Source organism: Eleutherodactylus coqui, chromosome 13, assembly GCF_035609145.1.
Source record: "Eleutherodactylus coqui strain aEleCoq1 chromosome 13, aEleCoq1.hap1, whole genome shotgun sequence".
In the NCBI taxonomy this organism is placed as follows: domain Eukaryota; kingdom Metazoa; phylum Chordata; class Amphibia; order Anura; family Eleutherodactylidae; genus Eleutherodactylus; species Eleutherodactylus coqui.
In genome coordinates, this window is record NC_089849.1 from 118279564 (window position 1) to 118298048 (window position 18485).

An 18485-nucleotide genomic window follows, 5' to 3' on the forward strand; every position below is an offset into this window, starting at 1 on the left:
TTCACTGAAAATAAGACCTACCCTGATAATAAGCCCTGTCCTGATTTTCAAGGGGGGCTTGAATTCTAAGCTCTAGCTACACTACATAAAAAAAAAACAATACTCACCAACCCTAAATGATTTCCGTTTGTTATTTAACTAATAATGGTACAGATAACAGATCACGCTAAAGGCGGGAAAAAATCTGAAAGGATTCATCTTTGTCGGAATTTTTAACTTAACAAAAACCTGACATTTTACCAGAGGTGCGCAGACACATATATATCTACATCTATATCCACCCACTGTACAGAGCGGTGGGAAAGAGTTGTGTATGGAAACGTAAACCTGTGTGTGTATGTATGTATATATGTGTGTGTATATATAATATATATATATATATATATATATATATATATACAAGAGGTCGCCTGCAGTCACAGCCCAGATTATCTATTCTTCTTCCAGGAACTGGTGGGCAGCTTGTACACAGATTCTGCCCCTCATACGTCCACCATGGTGCCAAGCAAGGAGAGGTGCCCGCCCGGTAATGTGCCAGCACTGCTTGTATTCACATAAGCCCTTCTGTATGTCAGTACGTTATTGTAAGCGGCCCCTTTTTCTTTTAGGGATGGGGTCTCAGGTCTACCGCTCTCAGGGCTTTGGCTACTCTCAGGAACATAATCAAGGTAATTTCCGAGTTGCAGGCGATGTCCACCTGGCAGGCTGCACTCTGCTGACGGTCTGCAGAGTATTACCCTGGCGGCAATGAAATTATGTTATAATAATCCTCCACACGCTCCAGAAACCAAGTGTGGAGGGGCAGTATGTCAGTCTGTGTTACGGATTATCACAGCGGTGTTGAGCGGAGTGTAAACTGCAGTGGAATCCGCAGCAAAAAATCGCTAAGAACTCACACACAGGTTTCTCTGCAAAGGCTGTGGTGGATTTTTCTACTGTGTCTTACCTCTTGTATGTATCTACGCTAAAGGGATTTTCACATTTCTGGTTGTTTAACTACTTAAAGAGGTTGTCACGCGCCGAAACGTTTTTTTTTTTTTCAATAGCTCCCCCGTTCGGCGCGAGACAAACCCGATGCAGGGGTTAAAAAAAAAACAAACGGATAGTACTTACCCGAATCCCCGCGCTCCGGTGACTTCTTACCTACCTTGCGAAGATGGCCACCGGGATCTTCACCCTCGGTGGACCGCAGGTCTTCTGTGCGGTCCATTGCCGATTCCAGCCTCCTGATTGGCTGGAATCGGCACACGTGACGGGGCGGAGCTACGAGGAGCAGCTCTCCGGCACGAGCGGCCCCATTCGGAAGGGAGAAGACCGGACTGCGCAAGCGCGTCTAATCGGGCGATTAGACGCTGAAAATTAGACGGCACCATGGAGACGGGGACGCTAGCAACGGAACAGGTAAGTGAATAACTTCTGTATGGCTCATAATTAATGCACAATGTACATTACAAAGTGCATTAACATGGCCATACAGAAGTGTATAGACCCACTTGCTTTCGCGGGACAACCCCTTTAATGGTCCAAGATGTATAGTTACATCATGGAGGTTTGGGATTTGTATGGAGGGGGTCTATCCCACTCCATTCAATGCAGGTGCCAGCTGTTCTTTACAGCCGACAGCTCCAATCAGCAGCGCCACTGATCGCAGCTGTTAACATTTTAAATGCCGCTGTTAATTCTGACAGCGGCATTTAAATGCCACAATCAAAGTTCAGGAGTCTGGCCACTTCAAAATGTATCTACCGTATATACCGGCGTATAAGGCGACGGGGCGTATAAGACGACCCCCCAACTTTCACCTTATACGCCGGTAATATAGTGTAAAAAAAAAAAATCATTACTCACCTCCCCCGGCGTTCTGTCGCGCTCTGGCAGGATGTCGCTCGCTCCTCGTCCCCGGCGCAGCATTGCTTTCTGAATGCGGGGCTTGGAATCCCCGCCTCCAGAAAGCTAATACACACGCCGTCAGCCAGTTACAGCCATTCAATGACATCATTGAATGGCTGTGATTGGCTGAAGCCACGTGCGCCTTCAGCCATTCACAGCCATTCAATGCTGTCATTGAATGGCTGTAACTGGCTGACGGCGTGTGTATTAGCTTTCTGGAGGCGGGGATTCCAAGCCCCGCATTCAGAAAGCAATGCTGCGCCGGGGACGAGGAGCGAGCGACATCCTGCCGGAGCGCGACAGAACGCCGGGGGAGGTGAGTAATGATTTTTTTTTTTTTTTACACTTTTTTTTTGGTATTACCGGCGTATAAGACGACCCCCGACTTCAGAGCAGATTTTTCGGGGTTCAAAAGTCGTCTTATACGCCGGTATATACGGTATGTGCTTTTGATCAGTAAATCCCTTGGCAGTCAGCAGTTGATGAGCCGTCCTGAAGGCAGGTAATTAATTATCAAGCTGGACAAACCCTTTAATTGCAGGAGATTTGTTGACCTGCAGTGTGGGTCCCCTAACTATTTATTGTAATTTAAAGAATTGCCCAGACTAGGTAGAATTGAAGCAAACCATCAGCTGTGTTAAGTATTTGCTTGCTGTCGTTGAGTGTAATCATTTTTGTGAATACATGCAGAGATCTTAACAATCAATGTTGCAATACAAAGTCTATTATAAAGTTGCAGAATTTGGTGTCTAATCCAGGCAGTCCAAGTGAAGCTCTGCTGAGCGGCATCCAGAGAGCGGCTGTAGCGGTGACTCAGAAGGTGCTGGTTGGAGCGCAGTCTCCTTGTCTCCAAGATCAAGCAGATGACACGTATAAGCCAGTGGTGGTCCCCCTGGGTGAGCGGTACCCATTAGTCGGGAAGCCCGTTCCTCCAGCTGCTCACGGCTTCAGAGGTGAGTCATGCCTGATTTAGGTGGGGTGAAGCCTATCTGCAGTGTGTACTCATGTACCTTTCCTTCCAGGTAGTCACCGCTCAGGAGTACCCGGGGGAGGATGGGACGACAGTGATAGTGGTCACAGCTCCCAAGACTCTTTACAAGACAAGTCTCCACATAGCCTATCCTCAGATGCTGGCAGCAAAACGGGCAGTGACGGCCAATCCCGTAGCAGCCACCGGGAGGGAGCGGAGATTTCTGAAAGGTAGATTTGCTGTGTGTGTTGGGGGAGGTTGTACTATTTTAATGACTACGTTATAAAAAGTTCTGCAACTTTCCAATACACTTTTTTTGTTTCAATTCCTCACCATTTAAAATATATCTGCTTGCTGTCAATAATGAAAACCTCAATATTTGCATCCATGTGCTAATACTTGGCACAGCTGAGGAATTGCTACAGTTATTTGGTGTGAACAATAGCTTTTGGGAACTGAAGAGTCTGGACTTGAGGCTTCTTTCACACGGGCTACGAAATCATCGCTACAAAACGCATGTATGGGAAGCCTGTGGTTTCCGGTGGGTTCTTTCGGGCTACAAAACTTCTCATGTCGATGAACCCATTAGAAACCATGGGCTTCATATACATGTGTTTTGTAGCAAGATGTTATAGCCCTTAGGCTCCTTCACACAGGCGACAAAGTTGCGCGATTTTCCCACGATGCAACAGTGCTACAAATGGCATGTATGTGAAGCCCATGCTTTCTCTATGGATTACTTAACATTAGCAATGTTTTGTAGCATGCGACATTGCGAGACAAAAGCCTTGTGGGTTTTGCAATAAGAACGCAACCTGCAAGGTTTTGTAGCTCATGTTTTCCTATGGAGCCTTCCTCTCTGTTGCATCGCACGAAAACGCGGTTTTCGTGCGGTACGATGCAACTTTGACAGTAGGAAATCTTACTGTCAAAGCCATAACCTAAGCTCTAACTGCAGGAAAAAATACTTTAAAAAGTATATATCATCTTAGAAGCGCTTTCCGGCTCTGCTGCGGCTTCTTCCTGGTCCCCGACACTGTTCTTCTTCACCGCTTTTATCCGGGGATTGAAAAATCCCCACTTCCTGGAAGCACTCCATCTGATTGGCTGACGCTTAGCCATTCAGAGCCAGCGCTCTATGAGCGAATCAGAGCCAGCGCTCTAGACCCAATCCCCTCTGTTTGCTGTGGGAATCCATGTGAGTGTAGCTCCGCCCCTCTCCCTAGTCACGCCCCTATCCCTGCGCTATGGGGATATTCCTCGGGGATCCCCATAGCAGGGAGAGACAGAGTGGAGCTATGGGTTAATTCCCTGTAGTGGGGCTACAGGGGATTAACCAATAGCGGGGCTTCTTCTCTTTTTCCTCCTGGAGTAGCTGCCCGTTCACGCGATTCTTACACATGCGAGCAGTGGGTTTTTTGCAGCTATGTGTGTGCAAAAAAACCACTAGTCTGACCAAGACCCTACTGAGTAAATAAATAACACATGCAGTATCGCTGCACTTGTAATGACCCAGAGAAAAAAGTTAGTACGTTATCTAACCTGCACTGAGCACGCCATGGGGAAAAATACAAAAAGACATTGCGAAAATGGCTACATGTGCCTGTCTCACCTTACAAAAAATAGAATAGGAAGTGATCAAAATGTCGTATGGATCAACAAATGATACTATCAGAAAGTACAACTCGGCCCACAAAAACAAACCCTTTCACAGCGCTGTTGACAAAAATAAAGAAAAATGTTGTTGGGGGTCTTTAAATGCAATGATTAAAAAAAAAATGTGAAAAGTTGCAAAAAAAAGTTGGTACTGACGTAACCTATTATACCGCACGGTGAACGCCGCTAAATATGAAAAGCATGTCAAAACTCCAGATTTTGTTAATCTTGAATAAAAAGCAATCAAAATGTTGTATGTTCCCAAAAACTGGATAAATGAAGACTAGAGTTCAGCTAGCAAGAAACAAGCCCTTACAGAGCTCCATCCATAGGGAAATAAAAATGTCCTGGCTCTTGGAATGTGAAAATAACAACCGCTATATAAGCTCGGTATCGCTGGAGTTGCGCCGACACGGAGAATAATGTATTTGTTTTGCGCACTGAACGTCATAAAAAAGGATTCTGCCATTTGTTTTTTTGATTTTTTTTTTTTTTTTTTTTTTTTTTTTCCCCAATTCCTTTAAAAAATTTTTTAGAAGAGTTTATACAATGCATTATATGTACCCATTAAAAAACACAACTTGTCTTGCAAAAACCAAGCCGTCCTATGGCTGTGTCAACGGAAAAATCAAAAAGTTCTGGCTCCTGAATGCGACAAATGGAAAAAATAAAAGAAAATTAGTTGGTCCATTAAGGTGCAAACAGCCTTTGTCACTAAGGGGTTAAACAAGAATGTTCCCATTCACTGACAGCAAGCACAGATCCTGCGACCAGTGAAGAATTGACGCAAAGTACATTAAAAGGTCATCCGATATTTAGACAGATGTCCCTTATTTTCCTTCTGCACAGGGTGGAAGCTGCTCATGCAGGTGACTGCCTCCAGGAGGCGCAGCTGGTTTTGACTGTCACCAGTGGACAGAAAGTGTTCCTCACCCAAGAGGAGGTGCAGCATTTTGTGAGAGGGTGAGTAGTTGCTAGACTGGAGCTTACATGGTGTCAGCCACCACTAGGGGGAGCTCTACTGGGCTTGATGTATAAATTGTATCGCGTTAGGTTTTGTGGGGGAAGCTGTTGGGAACCCCCACTTGTATGTGTATTTATATTGCAACCTGTTGTCGGATAATCCTAGGAAGACTGGGCAGTTGGATGGTGTGTAAGAGGGATCACATGACCAGCACGCACTAATCTACAGCCAGCCAGTCGCTCCCATTCAGCCCACCACTAGGAGGGACATATTATTTTACATACAAAGCAACCCCCCCCCCCATATATCCCCCAAAACCAGGTGGGCAGACCAATCAGTGTCTCCCCGATTGAACCCATTGGTCCTAGCCTCTATTCCTATCCCAAGCTGCATGGAAGCATTTGTTTGCTCCGTGTTGACCGCTTGGCCCCTGCAGCAGTGCAGAGCATGCTCTGTAGAGCCGCTGAGCTCAGCAGTGGTAGGTGTGATGTGACTATGATGCTTTGTGCTGACTTTTGCGTTTCTGTACCAGCTGTTCACTGCTGAACTGTGAAGTTGTGTTCGAGATGTTGAACCGCTCGTTGGAAGATGACAACACGTGCGTCAAACTGGTGAGAACACAATTTACATCGTTCTCTATATAAAGTTCTGACGAACTCTGCTTTACTTTATCTTCTAGATGAAAATCGAAAGCTAGTTTCAGAATTTTGCTCGTTTCCGCAAGAACAGTGCATTCTGGGAGTTGCATAATTTAAACCAAGTGACCAAGTCACATGATTGACAGTGAGGTGGAGCTAATCTGTTGTCTGTTTCCAAGGGCAACCAGGAGAATTTTAAAATTGGCTACTAACTATCTATCTATCTATCTATCTATCTATATATATATATATATATATATATATATATATATATATATATATATATATATATATATATATATATATATATAAAGCTGAAAGCCCTCACTCACTCACTCACCAAAAGTTCTCCAACTTCCCAATGTCGTAGAAACATGAAATTTGGCGCAAGCATAGATTATCTGCAAAATAGGAAAAGAAATTGGGTCCCAACTCGATAATTCAATTCTAGCGCAAAAGAATTGGCGTCGAAATTTAACGTACGTAATCTAAATCTCTCACTTCCCAATGTCATAGAAACGGGAAATTTGGCACGAGCATTGATTATGTCATAAATAGGAAAAGTTAATGGGTCCCAACTTGATTATTCAATTCTAGCGCAAAAGAATTGGCGTCGAAATTTTACGTGCGGAATGTAATTTCTTCACTTTCCAGTGTCATAGAAACAGGAAATTTGGCACAAGCATTGATTATCTCATAAATAGTAAAAGCTAATGGGTCCCAACTCCATTATTCAATTCTGTGCGCAAAAGAATTAGCGTCCACATTTTACGTACGGAATCTAATTTTCTCACATTCCGGTGTCATAGAAACGGGAAATTTGGCACGAGCATTGATTATGTCATAAATAGGAAAAGCGAATGGGTCCCAACTCCATTATTCAATTCTATGCGCAAAAGAATTAGCGTCCAAATTTTACGTGCGGAATGTAATTTTCTCACTTTCCGGTGTCATAGAAACGGGAAATTTGGCACGAACATTGATTATGTCATAAATAGGAAAAGTTAATAGGTCCCAACTCCATTATTCAATTCTAGCACAAAAGAATTGGCGTCGAAATTTTACATGCGGAATGTAATTTTTTCACTTTCCGGTGTCATAGAAACAGGAAATTTGGCACGAGCATTGATTATGTCATAAATAGGAAAAGCTAATGGGTCCCAACTCCATTATTCAATTCTAAGCGCAAAAGAATTAGTGTCCAAATTTTATGTACGTAATCTAATTCTCTCACTTCCTGATGTCATTTTATATGAAGGAAACGTCGCATGGTTACCTCCACGTGGTGTTTCCTGGGTAACGCAGAGAACTATGCAAAATGGTGAACATATGTTTTTCCTCAGTATCTCTAAAGTAACCACGACTTCATAAGATTTTCCGTGTGAACACCAGATAAACACCAGTACCAAATTAACTCGGGCGAAGCCGGGTATATCAGCTAGTGTGTATATATATATAAAGCTGAAAGGACTGACTGACTGACTGACTGACTGACTGACTGACTGACTGACTGACTGACTGACTGACTGACTGACTGACTGACTGACTGACTGACTGACTGACTGACTGACTGACTGACTGACTGACTGACTGACTGACTGACTGACTGACTGACTGACTGACTGACTGACTGACTGACTGACTGACTGACTGACTGACTGACTGACTGACTGACTGACTGACTGACTGACTGACTCGCCAAAAGTTCTCCAACTTCCCGATGTCGTAGAAACATGATTTTTGGCACAAGCATAGATTATCTCCAAAATAGGAAAAGCTAATGGGTCCCAACTCGATTATTCAATTCTAGCGCAAAAGAATTGGCATCGAAATTTTACGTACATAATCTAAATCTCTCACTTCTCAATGTCATAGAAACATGAAATTTGGCAGGAGCATTGATTATGTCATATAAAGGAAAAGCTAATGGGTCCCAACTCGATTATTCAATTCTATGCGCAAAAGAATTGGCGTTGAAATTTTACGTGCAGAATGTAATTTCTCACTTTCCGGTGTCATAGAAACATGACATTTGGCACGAGCATTGATTATGTCATATAAAGGAAAAGCTAATGGGTCCCAACTCGATTATTCAATTCTATGCGCAAAAGAATTGGCGTCGAAATTTTACGTGCAGAATGTAATTTCTCACTTTCCGGTGTCATAGAAACATGACATTTGGCACAAGCATGGATTATGTCATAAATAGGAAAAGTTAATAGGTCCCAACTCTATTATTCAATTCTAGCGCAAAAGAATTGGCGTCGAAATTTTACGTGCGGAATGTAATTTCTTCACTTTCCAGTGTCATAGAAACAGGAAATTTGGCACGAACATTGATTATGTCATAAATAGGAAAAGCTAATGGGTCCCAACTCCATTATTCAATTCTATGCGCAAAAGAATTAGCATCCAAATTTTACGTACGGAATCTAATTTTCTCACATTCCGGTGTCATAGAAATGGGAAATTTGGCATGAGCATTGATTATGTCATAAATAGGAAAAGTTATTGGGTCCCAATTCGATTATTCAATTCTATGCGCAAAAGAATTAGCGTCCAAAATTTACGTATGGAATCTAATGCTCTCACTTCCTGATGTTATATATATATAGAATGAATGTCTGTCCTTTATGCATTACTACACCATTCATCCAATCACCATCAAACTCTGGGAAGTTGTTGAGTACACTCCTGGGAAGATTACTGGCATAGTACATCTATCCTACGATAGGTGGCGCGCATGCGAGCATCGTCGACAGTTATGCCCCCCAGACAAAGATCGTTTGATTTCCATCTCAAGCACGAAAGCAAAAGGCATTACGAGCAACGGGATGAGTGTTCAACTACAAAATGATGCATCCGCCGAACGTTTCGCAAGACAATTGATGGATATTGAGAATGCTGAGGTAAAATGAAAGCTGTGCTGTGATTGGTTTCTCTATATTATCCTGCTGAGGTAACATGAAAGCTGCGCTGTGATTGGTTGTTATATATTATACCACTGAGGTAACATGAAAGCTGCGCTGTGATTGGTTGTTATCTAGATATATAAAAACGAATGTCTGTATGTCTGTCTTTGCAGCAACGCGCGACGGGTAAGCTAGTGTTTAATAATAACTGTCAGGTGAGCTCCATCCCCATTGTACGAGCGCTGACTATTTTAGGCCCTGTTGGCAAAATTGTTTTTTTTTTTTATCATCACATTGTAAGAGCAGCAACTTGTTTTTCCATTAACCTATCTGTATGATGGCTTTTTTGGGGGGATGAGTTTTATTTTTATTTTTTTTATTATTACACTCTTTTGGGGTACATATAACATATTGATTGACTTCTACAAACTCTTCCGGGGGGGGGGGGGGGGGGACTGTGATGCATAACTCACGCATTACGATAATATCAAACAAATTGCGACCTGTGCGGCGCGAGCACGCTGGAGCGGCCCCTTCAACGGGACAGAAGAGGCAGACTGCGCAAGCGCGTCTAATCGAGAAGGATTCGGTCGGTGCCAGGGAGACGGGGACGCCAGCACAGGGGGGATAAGTGTATAACTTCTGTATGGCCAATATTTAATGCACGATGTGGCCATACAGAAGTGTTAACCTTTACTTCTTTTTGCGGGACAACCTCTTTAATAGAGGTTTTATTTTTTTCTACTTTCACACAATGAAAACACAATAAATAAATTAAAAAAAATATATATATATTTAATTTTTTTATTTTTTTTTAATTGTCACTTTCCATGTTCCGTCTCTTATTTTTCTGTTGGTGGAGTTGAATGCGGTTTGTTTCTTGCAGGACAATTTGTTGTTTCATTGGTGCCATTGAGGTCCACATGACTTCTTGCTCCATTTTTTGGGTGGGAAATGAACAAAAACAAGGAATTCTTGAATTGTTTTTTTTTTTGTTGTAAGTACAAAAAATGAGGTTATTTCCTGCCTTTACTCTATTGTTTTATAACTAGCGATAAGCAGTGATTGGTGGCCACTCATCTACCTCCTGCTGTGGCCACCATAAGTATAGAAGCCAGTCTGGCCAACCACTTAGGAGCAAACACATTACCGTATTGATTACCTTGCATTTTGTTTCTTTGCAGCGGTCTATGTGCGCTATGGCTTCCCTCATGACCTCTGACCTTCTGTCACATGAACACATGCTGGCAGTAGTGAGGAACAATCTGCTAAAGCTGAGCCAAGGACCATCCGGACCAGTGAAGGACAAAGCCAGGAAGGTAATGGAGGGGGTTGTGATAATACAGGGCTGTGCAGAATGTGAGAGGCTCTATGTAACCAGACACTGGGGGGTTCTACCAGAGGCAGCATTGCCCCAAAGCTGCATTTAGAATTCGGTGTCTTAGTTGGGGTGCATGACCTCACATTTCTCTGCAGCACAGGCTAGTAGGAGCATGTTCGATAGCACATCAGTGATGGATTCCAAGTGGCAGCATGGAGAACTTTAAATGCAGCTCTGGAAGTCCGTGGGAGCCGGCTGTGACCGATAGCCGGACTCCCGCTGCCACAGCAGGAATGAGTTAGAACATCAATTCCCCCCCTATCCAGAATAGATCTAGCAGTGGGTAATACCAAATTGTACAGTGACACATTAGCAATTGAATATCTGCCAAGAGTCATATCCGATCATTCCTTAATACGTCTAGACATACAACACGGTAATAATGACAGATACACAAGTAAGAGGTGGAAACTAAACCCCCACTGGCTAAATATACTAAATAAAGAAAACACCCAAACTCCTCTGGCGGAGTATTTCGAATTAAATAAAAGGATCAACAAATATGACAGTTTGTTGGGACGCCATGAAAGCCCACATGAGGGGGATATTCATACAGCAAATTACTCAGGCACAAAACAGACACAAAGAAAAGGGACAAAGACTGCAAAAGAGTTTAAAAGAGACTATTTGTGAAAGAGGGCACTACAACAGCATTAAGTATATGGAAAGAGGTGCAAGAAGCACTAAATAAATATTCATTAGAGACGGCAGCCTCTGAAGAAGGGTTCCGAAAACAGGCCTATTATGAGGAGGGGGAATGAACAGGACATATGTTGGCGATAATAGCCCGGGTGCAGAATAGCTCTAACTACATTCTACAACTTAAAAACGTACAGGGTAACATTGTTATGGACACGCCCTCAATTAGGGAGCCCGCTCGAGAGTTTTACTGCTCCCTGTACTCCTCCAGATTGAATAAATCAGCGGAACAGATAGAGGGATATCTAGAAGGAATAACAACACGTAAACTATCAGAAGAGCAAAGAGCTTTTCTTGATGCACCATTGGATCTGGAGGAGCTGCAGGAAGCTGTGAAAAATATGCAAAATAACGAGGCCCCTGGGGAGGATGGCTTCCCGATAGAATATTATTAGCAGTTTGCGGACGTTCCATTGCCACGGCTATTAGACACCATAGTGGAGGCGGAGAAACAAGGTGAACTACTGCAATCCATGAAAAAAGACCACAATTATACTAAAACCAGAAAAGGACCCCCTGTTGATGGACTCACAGGCCATATCACTGTTAAATGCAGATGTCAAAATTATAGCAAAGGTTCTGGCAAATAGGCTCACCAGGGTGGTATCCACCCTGGTGCACACGGACCAGAACGGTTTTATACCGGCGAGATCCACAGCAGCAAACATACGTAGACTGTTCTTAAATCTGCAAATACCAGTTGATAATACCGGGAATAGAATAATCTGCTCCATAGATGCCGCCAAGGCTTTTGACAGCGTGGAGTGGCCATACCTTTGGAAAGTGCTGGAGAAAATGGGATGTGGCCCGGCGTTCCAGCGTTGGGTCAAGCTGCTGTATACGGATGTGGGAGCAGATGTGTTCATAAATGAGGGGGTCCTCAGAAACATCCCCATTGTACAGGGGAACAAGGCAAGGGTGCCCATTATCACCACTTCTGTTTGCCCTGCCATGCAAAATACGAACACACCCGGGGATAGAGGGATTTTGGAGAGGAGAGATGGAGGAAAAAATTGCTTTATATGCAGACGACATACTCCTATATTTAGGAGATGCACAAATATCTCTGGAGACAACTATGCAGATAATTAAAGAATTTGGATCCTTTTTGGGACTAACAATTAACTGGTCTAAATCAGTGATAATGCCAGTGGATGTACCGGAGGTGCAAATTACCAATAAAGAAATAACTATGAAATGCATCACGACATTCAAGTACTTGGGAGTTAAAGGGGTTGTCCCGCGCCGAAACGTTTTTTGTTTTTTTTTCAATAGCCCCCCGTTCGGCGCGAGACAAACCCGATGCAGGGGTTAAAAATAAAAACCGGACAGTGCTTACCTGAATCCCCACGCTCCGGTGACTTCTTACTTACCTGGTGAAGATGGCCGCCGGGATGTTCACCCTCGGTGGACCGCAGGGCTTCTGTGCGGTCCATTGCCGATTCCAGCCTCCTGATTGGCTGGAATCGGCACGTGACGGGGCGGAGCTACGAGGAGCAGCTCTCCGGCACGAGCGGCACCATTGAGAAAAGAAGAAGACCGGACTGCGCAAGCGCGTCTAATCGGGCGATTAGACGCTGAAGATTAGACGGCACCATGGAGACGAGGACGCCAGCAACGGAGCAGGTAAGTGAATAACTTCTGTATGGCTCATAATTAATGCACGATGTATATTACAAAGTGCATTAATATGGCCATACAGAAGTGTATAGACCCCATTTGCTGCCGCGGGACAACCCCTTTAATATCACTAGGAAAGTCAACGAATATGGGAAAATAAACCTAGAACCACTTATCACTAAATGGAAGCAAAAATTACATGTATGGCGCAAACTCCCACTATCAGTGATAGGAAAGGTAAATCTCATAAAAATGATATGGATGCCACAGTTACTAGATCTGATGCATAACTCCCCACATTGGATAACACAGCGCTTCTCTTATAAAATAAACAGAATGTTTAGAGAACTAATTTGGGGGGGGGAAAGTCCCCCGCATCAAACTGGAAGTGCTGTTTAATCCTAAAGAGAAGGGTGGATTGGCAGTGCCTAACCCCATGTCATATTTCATAGCTTCCCAATTACAACATCTCAAGGGGTGGGAGTCGGAGGAGACACTAGATGCTAGTTTTCAGATTCTAAAGGAACATTTCGCCGGGTCACAGCGCTAGAGAGATGTATGTTTAAAAGAAATGGGCAGATTACTCCCACGCTTTTGCTTATCCACAAAACATGGTGGAAAACTAGGACTATATTGGGAATAACTAGGTGCACACAATACACCCCAATATGGGATAATCCATGCCTCCCAGAAATTCATAAACTACAGGACTTTCAAGGGTGGAAAGATAAAGGCATAATAAGGATGATTCCCATACTAGATGAAGGGGGAATGAGAACCTTTGAAAATTTAAGACCGGATCACGACCTGCCAAATAAGGCAGGTACCTGCGGCTTAGACATGCCCTTCAGGCAGAGGTGGCCAAGGAGGAAGTAACAGTAACAACAAACATAGTAGTAGACATAATAGGAACTGCAAGAACTACAGCCGGAAAAATCACACAACTATACTGCTATGTACAGGATACAGTGAACGAACACAACCCATTTCTGACCAAAGCAAAGTGGGAAGCAGATCATAGGCCCAATTGAGGGGTCACACTGGGAGGAAATCCTACAAATGATACCCAGATTGTCCCTGAGCGAGTCGCACAGGCTGTCTCAAATATACCTGATACATAGAGTGTATCGGACCCCAGCATTGCTACATAAGATAGGAATAAGAAATTCACCTATGTGTGCAAGATGTAAGACCCACACGGCTGACCTTATCCACATGATGTGGCGATGCCCAAAGCTGCACAGACATTGGGCGGAGAGTGGCAATACAATTAACATAACCTTTGGAATAGTCTTGGATCTCACACCATTTGTGTGTATATTGGGGTATAGCGCTAGATGAAAACAAAAAAATAGCGGTAGCCAGGTTACTATACCATGCAAGAAAAACAAGTGCACAGCACTGGTTGGACAAGGCCCCCCCACAATAGGCGCATTTAAAAACAAAGTCAGCCAAATACTCCCATGGGAAAAAAACACGTTAAATGCAAAACTAGCCAAAAATACTACGATATTCGGCTTAGATGGATACAGGCTCAAACCCAGACCAATTTAGGCCAGACAGTGGGATAGAGAAGACTCGTATGGAGAAAGTTGTGGGAAGCCGTGTGGGTCAACATCTACTAAAATGGTATCTGATCCGATGGAAGAAGGGAAAGGGGGGAGGGGGAAGGAAATGAAAATCTCAAGAAAAAAGAAATAAGGGTAAAAAAAATGCTTTATTAACCCCTTAGTGACCAAGCCTGTTTGCGCCTTAATGACCAGGCCAAATTTTGCAAATCTGACATGTGTCTCTTTAGCATGGAAAAACGCCAGAAAGGTTTTGGATATCCAAGCGATTCTGACATTGTTTTTTCGCCACATGTTGTACTTCATTTAGGCGGAAAAAATAGACCGATAGAATTTGTGTTTATTTATTAAAAGCTCCAAAATTAGGAAAAATTTGAAAAAATCGTCATTTTTTCACATTTCCAACTGCAATATTTTAAATATGTGCAAACATAATATAGAAATTTTTGCTAAGATTTATATTTCCATCCGTTTACTTTATTTTGGGCGCACATTGGAAAAACTTTCGGGTTTTTTTTAACCATTTAGGAGACGTACAAATTTAACAGCACTTTTTAGCATTTTGAGGAACACTTTGTTTTCCTACACCAAGCCAAGATTGGAAAGGCTCATAGGAGTCAAAATGATAGATACCCCCACAAGTGACCCCATTTTAAAAACTACACCCCTTAATGTATTCACTGAGGGGTGTCATGAGTATTTTGACCCAACGTTTTTTTTTCAGGAATTCAATTTAGAGGAGAAAAAGTAAAATTTCATATTTTTGCTAATCTGTCATTTTAAAGACATATATTTTTTTCCTATAGTTTACATGAAAATGAGGATTTACACCCCAAAATGGATACCACTGTTTGTCCCGTGTTCAGAAATATACCCATTGTGGCCCTAATGTTATATCTGAGTCCACAACGGGGCCCAAAATGAAAGGAGTAGTCAGTGTCTTTCAAAACAGAAATTTTGCTTGAAGTTTTTTTATACCCCATAGCACCCATTTTGAAAACTAGACCCCTTAATGAATTTATCTAGGGGTGTACTACATATTTTGAACCCACAGTTTTTGAATGAATTCAAGCCAAGCAAAAGGAAAAAATTGTGATTTTCGTTTTTTTTGGCAATTCTATCATTTTAAAACCAGCTTTTTTTGTACAGCACACACATGAATGAAGACTTCCACCCAAAAATGGATACCCCTGTTTGTCCCGTGTTCAGAGACATACCCATTGTGGCCCTAATCTTATGTCTGGATGCACAACGGGGCCCAAACTGAAAGGAGCAGTCGGTGGCTTTCAGAACATAGATTTTGCTTGAAGTCCTTTTAGGCCCCATTGCCCACTTGTAGAGTTCTTGAGCGGCCAAAACCATAGAGAACCCCTACAAATGACCCCATTTTGAAAACTAGACCCCTTAACGAATTTATCTAGGGGTGTACTGTGTATTTTAACCCTACAATTTTTGAATAGATCTAAGCAAAGCAGTAAGAAAAAATGACGATTTTCACTTTTTGGGCTATTGCGTCAATTTAAAAACAGGTTTTTTTTGTACAGCACATGTATAAATGAAGACTTTCACCCCAAAATGGATACCCCTGTTTGTCCCGTGTTCAGAAACATACCCATTGTGGCCCTAATAGACTTACAGGACACATGGCTAGGCCTACAATGAAAAGAATACCCATTGGATTTCAGGGTACAACTGAATAAATTTCAGGCCCCATTGCCCACTTATAGAGCCATTGAGTGGCCAAAACTATAAAGAACCCCCTCAAATGACCCCATTTTGAAAACTAGACCCCTTAACAAATTCATCTAGGGGTGTACTGCGTATTTTGACCCCACAGTATTTGAATGAATGTAAGCAAAGCAGAAGGAAAAGTTACGATTTTCAAATTTTTGGGGGCAATTTTTTTAAATTTAAGAACTTTTTTTGTACAGTGTACATAGGAATGAAGACATTCACCCCAAAATGGATACCCCCATTTGTCCAGTGTTCAGAAACATACCCATTGTGGCCCTAATTTACTTACAGGACCCATGGCAAGGCCTATAAAGGAGGGAACACCCGTTGGATTTCAGGGCACAACTGAATAAATTCCAGGCCCCATTGCTTATTTGTACGGAATAAAAATTGACTCCCTAAAAATTTTTCCCCCCTCCCCCTCCGCGCCCTTTTCGTCGTTCGCAAATCTTAGATAAAAGTAATAATGTGAACTGTGTGGTATTTCCGAAGACGGGTAATTACGGAGGCTGGTTGGAATGGGCCCATGGGGCAATAAAACCGTGTATCCCCCCTCCTCTCATGCTTTTTGGGGGTCATTTCTTGACCTCAGTGGCGGGTATGGGGTGTAAAAAGTAGCACTCTGTGAGTCTCCGTAAGCTTGCTGCGGTGCAGCGGTCTCACACAGAAGACGCTCAACAAGCTGCTCCTGGAACTGCATGAAGGCGAGCGTTCCCGGGGCTTCTTGTAAAACTGGTAGAGGTCTGAATAATGCCGGGCTCACGTAGCCGTAGGCGGAATCCGCTTGCGGAGGCCCGCAGCGGATCCCATCTGTGAGCTGGCCATGACCCTGCGTACGGCCACGTAGTGTACTGCGCATAACTGCCTACTCACACAGGCGGTCATTCGCAGTACAATTTTTTTTTGTTTTGTATGTCCCGCACCGTCGCTTAGCGATGACGCGGGTACCCGCAGCCCGTATACAAGGTAGTTGCGTATGGGCAGCGGGTATATCCGCGACCATGGAGCACAATGGGCTATATGTTGCAGATATCCGCAGTAAAATAGAACCTGCTGCGTTCTCTTTTCTACGAGTGGATTACGCAATTCCAACCCACTAATGTGAGCGGAATTGTGTAATCCAATGCGATTGATCTGCGCAATACCACGGATCAGACGCATGCGGAATCCGTAATTCCTATCCAGTCATGTGAGCCCGGCCAAAGGTAGAACGCTACCTTTTTATCACATGACTGGGGACCGCTCAACGAGGCCACCCGTCACTGCTCCAGGCTCTCGGCGACCGTTGGAGATTTTAGATTTCCTGGGCTCTCCGACTCCTGCGCATGTGTCCGGTATTTTGCCGGCGGTCACATGTGCAGAATCCAGGTAAGTTCACGGATGAGAATCGCGTCGGGCTGCAAATACGGAGGCCTCCGGTAAAAAGTTTCATCTCACCGATCGCATCGGTGAGGGGAGATGAAACTAACTTTTTTTAAAACTTTTACGTGATCGCCATTATCCATTGGATAACGGCAAACACGTGATCAGGAACCGCTCATCGCGGCCCCCCGTGAAATTTCCAGCCTCTTGGCTAAGTTTTGTAGCCAAGAGCAGGGAAATTTTAAGTTATCCTGGCAATCCACGGCTTTTGCGCATGCGTCTGCCGCTTTGGCAACGGCCTGTGGTAAGGTCCGCGGATAAATCCGGGGGCCTTAGGTACGTAATTTCATCCTCCCTCACGGATATGATCTGTGAGAGGAGATGAAATGTAAGAGTTTTAAACTTTTTTTTTTTTTAAACTTTTTTACACTTTTTTTTTACTTTAAATGATCACTGTTATCCATTGGATAACAGTGATCATCTTTGTAGTGACATCCCTCTGCTCCTGGCTACACATGGCAGCCAGGAGCAGAGGGATTTTAAATTTCCAGGGTCCTGAGCCTCTCTGTGCACGCGCCCGATGTCAATCATTGGGCGCGCATGCGCAGAAGGGGACTCAGGTCCCGGAAGACCGGGACACCGCTGAGGACCGGGGGTGAGTATTTCCACCTCCCCTCATGGATCGGATCCATGAGGGGAGGTGAAATTAACCTTATTTTCACTTTTTTTTAAAACTTTTTCCACTGGATAGCGGCGATCGCGGGCCTGGGGACCGCTCGCTGCGGTCCCCGGGGACATCCCCTGCTTCCCAGCTACCTTCAGGAGCCGGGAACCAGGAGATTTTAAACTCCCCTGGGTTCCCAGTCTTCTGCGCATGCGCGTGACGTCATTCGTCTGGCGCGCATGCGCAGAAGAGCCGCGCCGGTTCCCGGGGGACCCATTCATCGCGGCAGACATCGGGGAAGCCGGGTGAGTACTTTCAGCTGCCCTGATGGATCCGATCCATCAGGGCAGCTGAATCTTTAACTTTTTCACCACTTTTATTTACTTTATTGCGATCGGCGCTATCCATTGGATAGCGCCGATCGCAA

At 43.8% G+C, this 18485-nt stretch overlaps 1 protein-coding gene across 1 annotated transcript in view; it reads left to right on the forward strand.

Moving 5' to 3' along the window:
- Window positions 1-18485, forward strand: part of TEPSIN (TEPSIN adaptor related protein complex 4 accessory protein) — a 35331-nt gene that overhangs the window by 14302 nt on the left and 2544 nt on the right. Inside the window, exons 6-12 of the mRNA XM_066587703.1 lie at window positions 448-526; window positions 609-668; window positions 2649-2843; window positions 2913-3090; window positions 5366-5479; window positions 6013-6091; window positions 10215-10349. Of these exons, the coding sequence (XP_066443800.1) occupies window positions 448-526; window positions 609-668; window positions 2649-2843; window positions 2913-3090; window positions 5366-5479; window positions 6013-6091; window positions 10215-10349 (840 nt within the window). The remainder of the gene's footprint in view (window positions 1-447; window positions 527-608; window positions 669-2648; window positions 2844-2912; window positions 3091-5365; window positions 5480-6012; window positions 6092-10214; window positions 10350-18485) is intronic.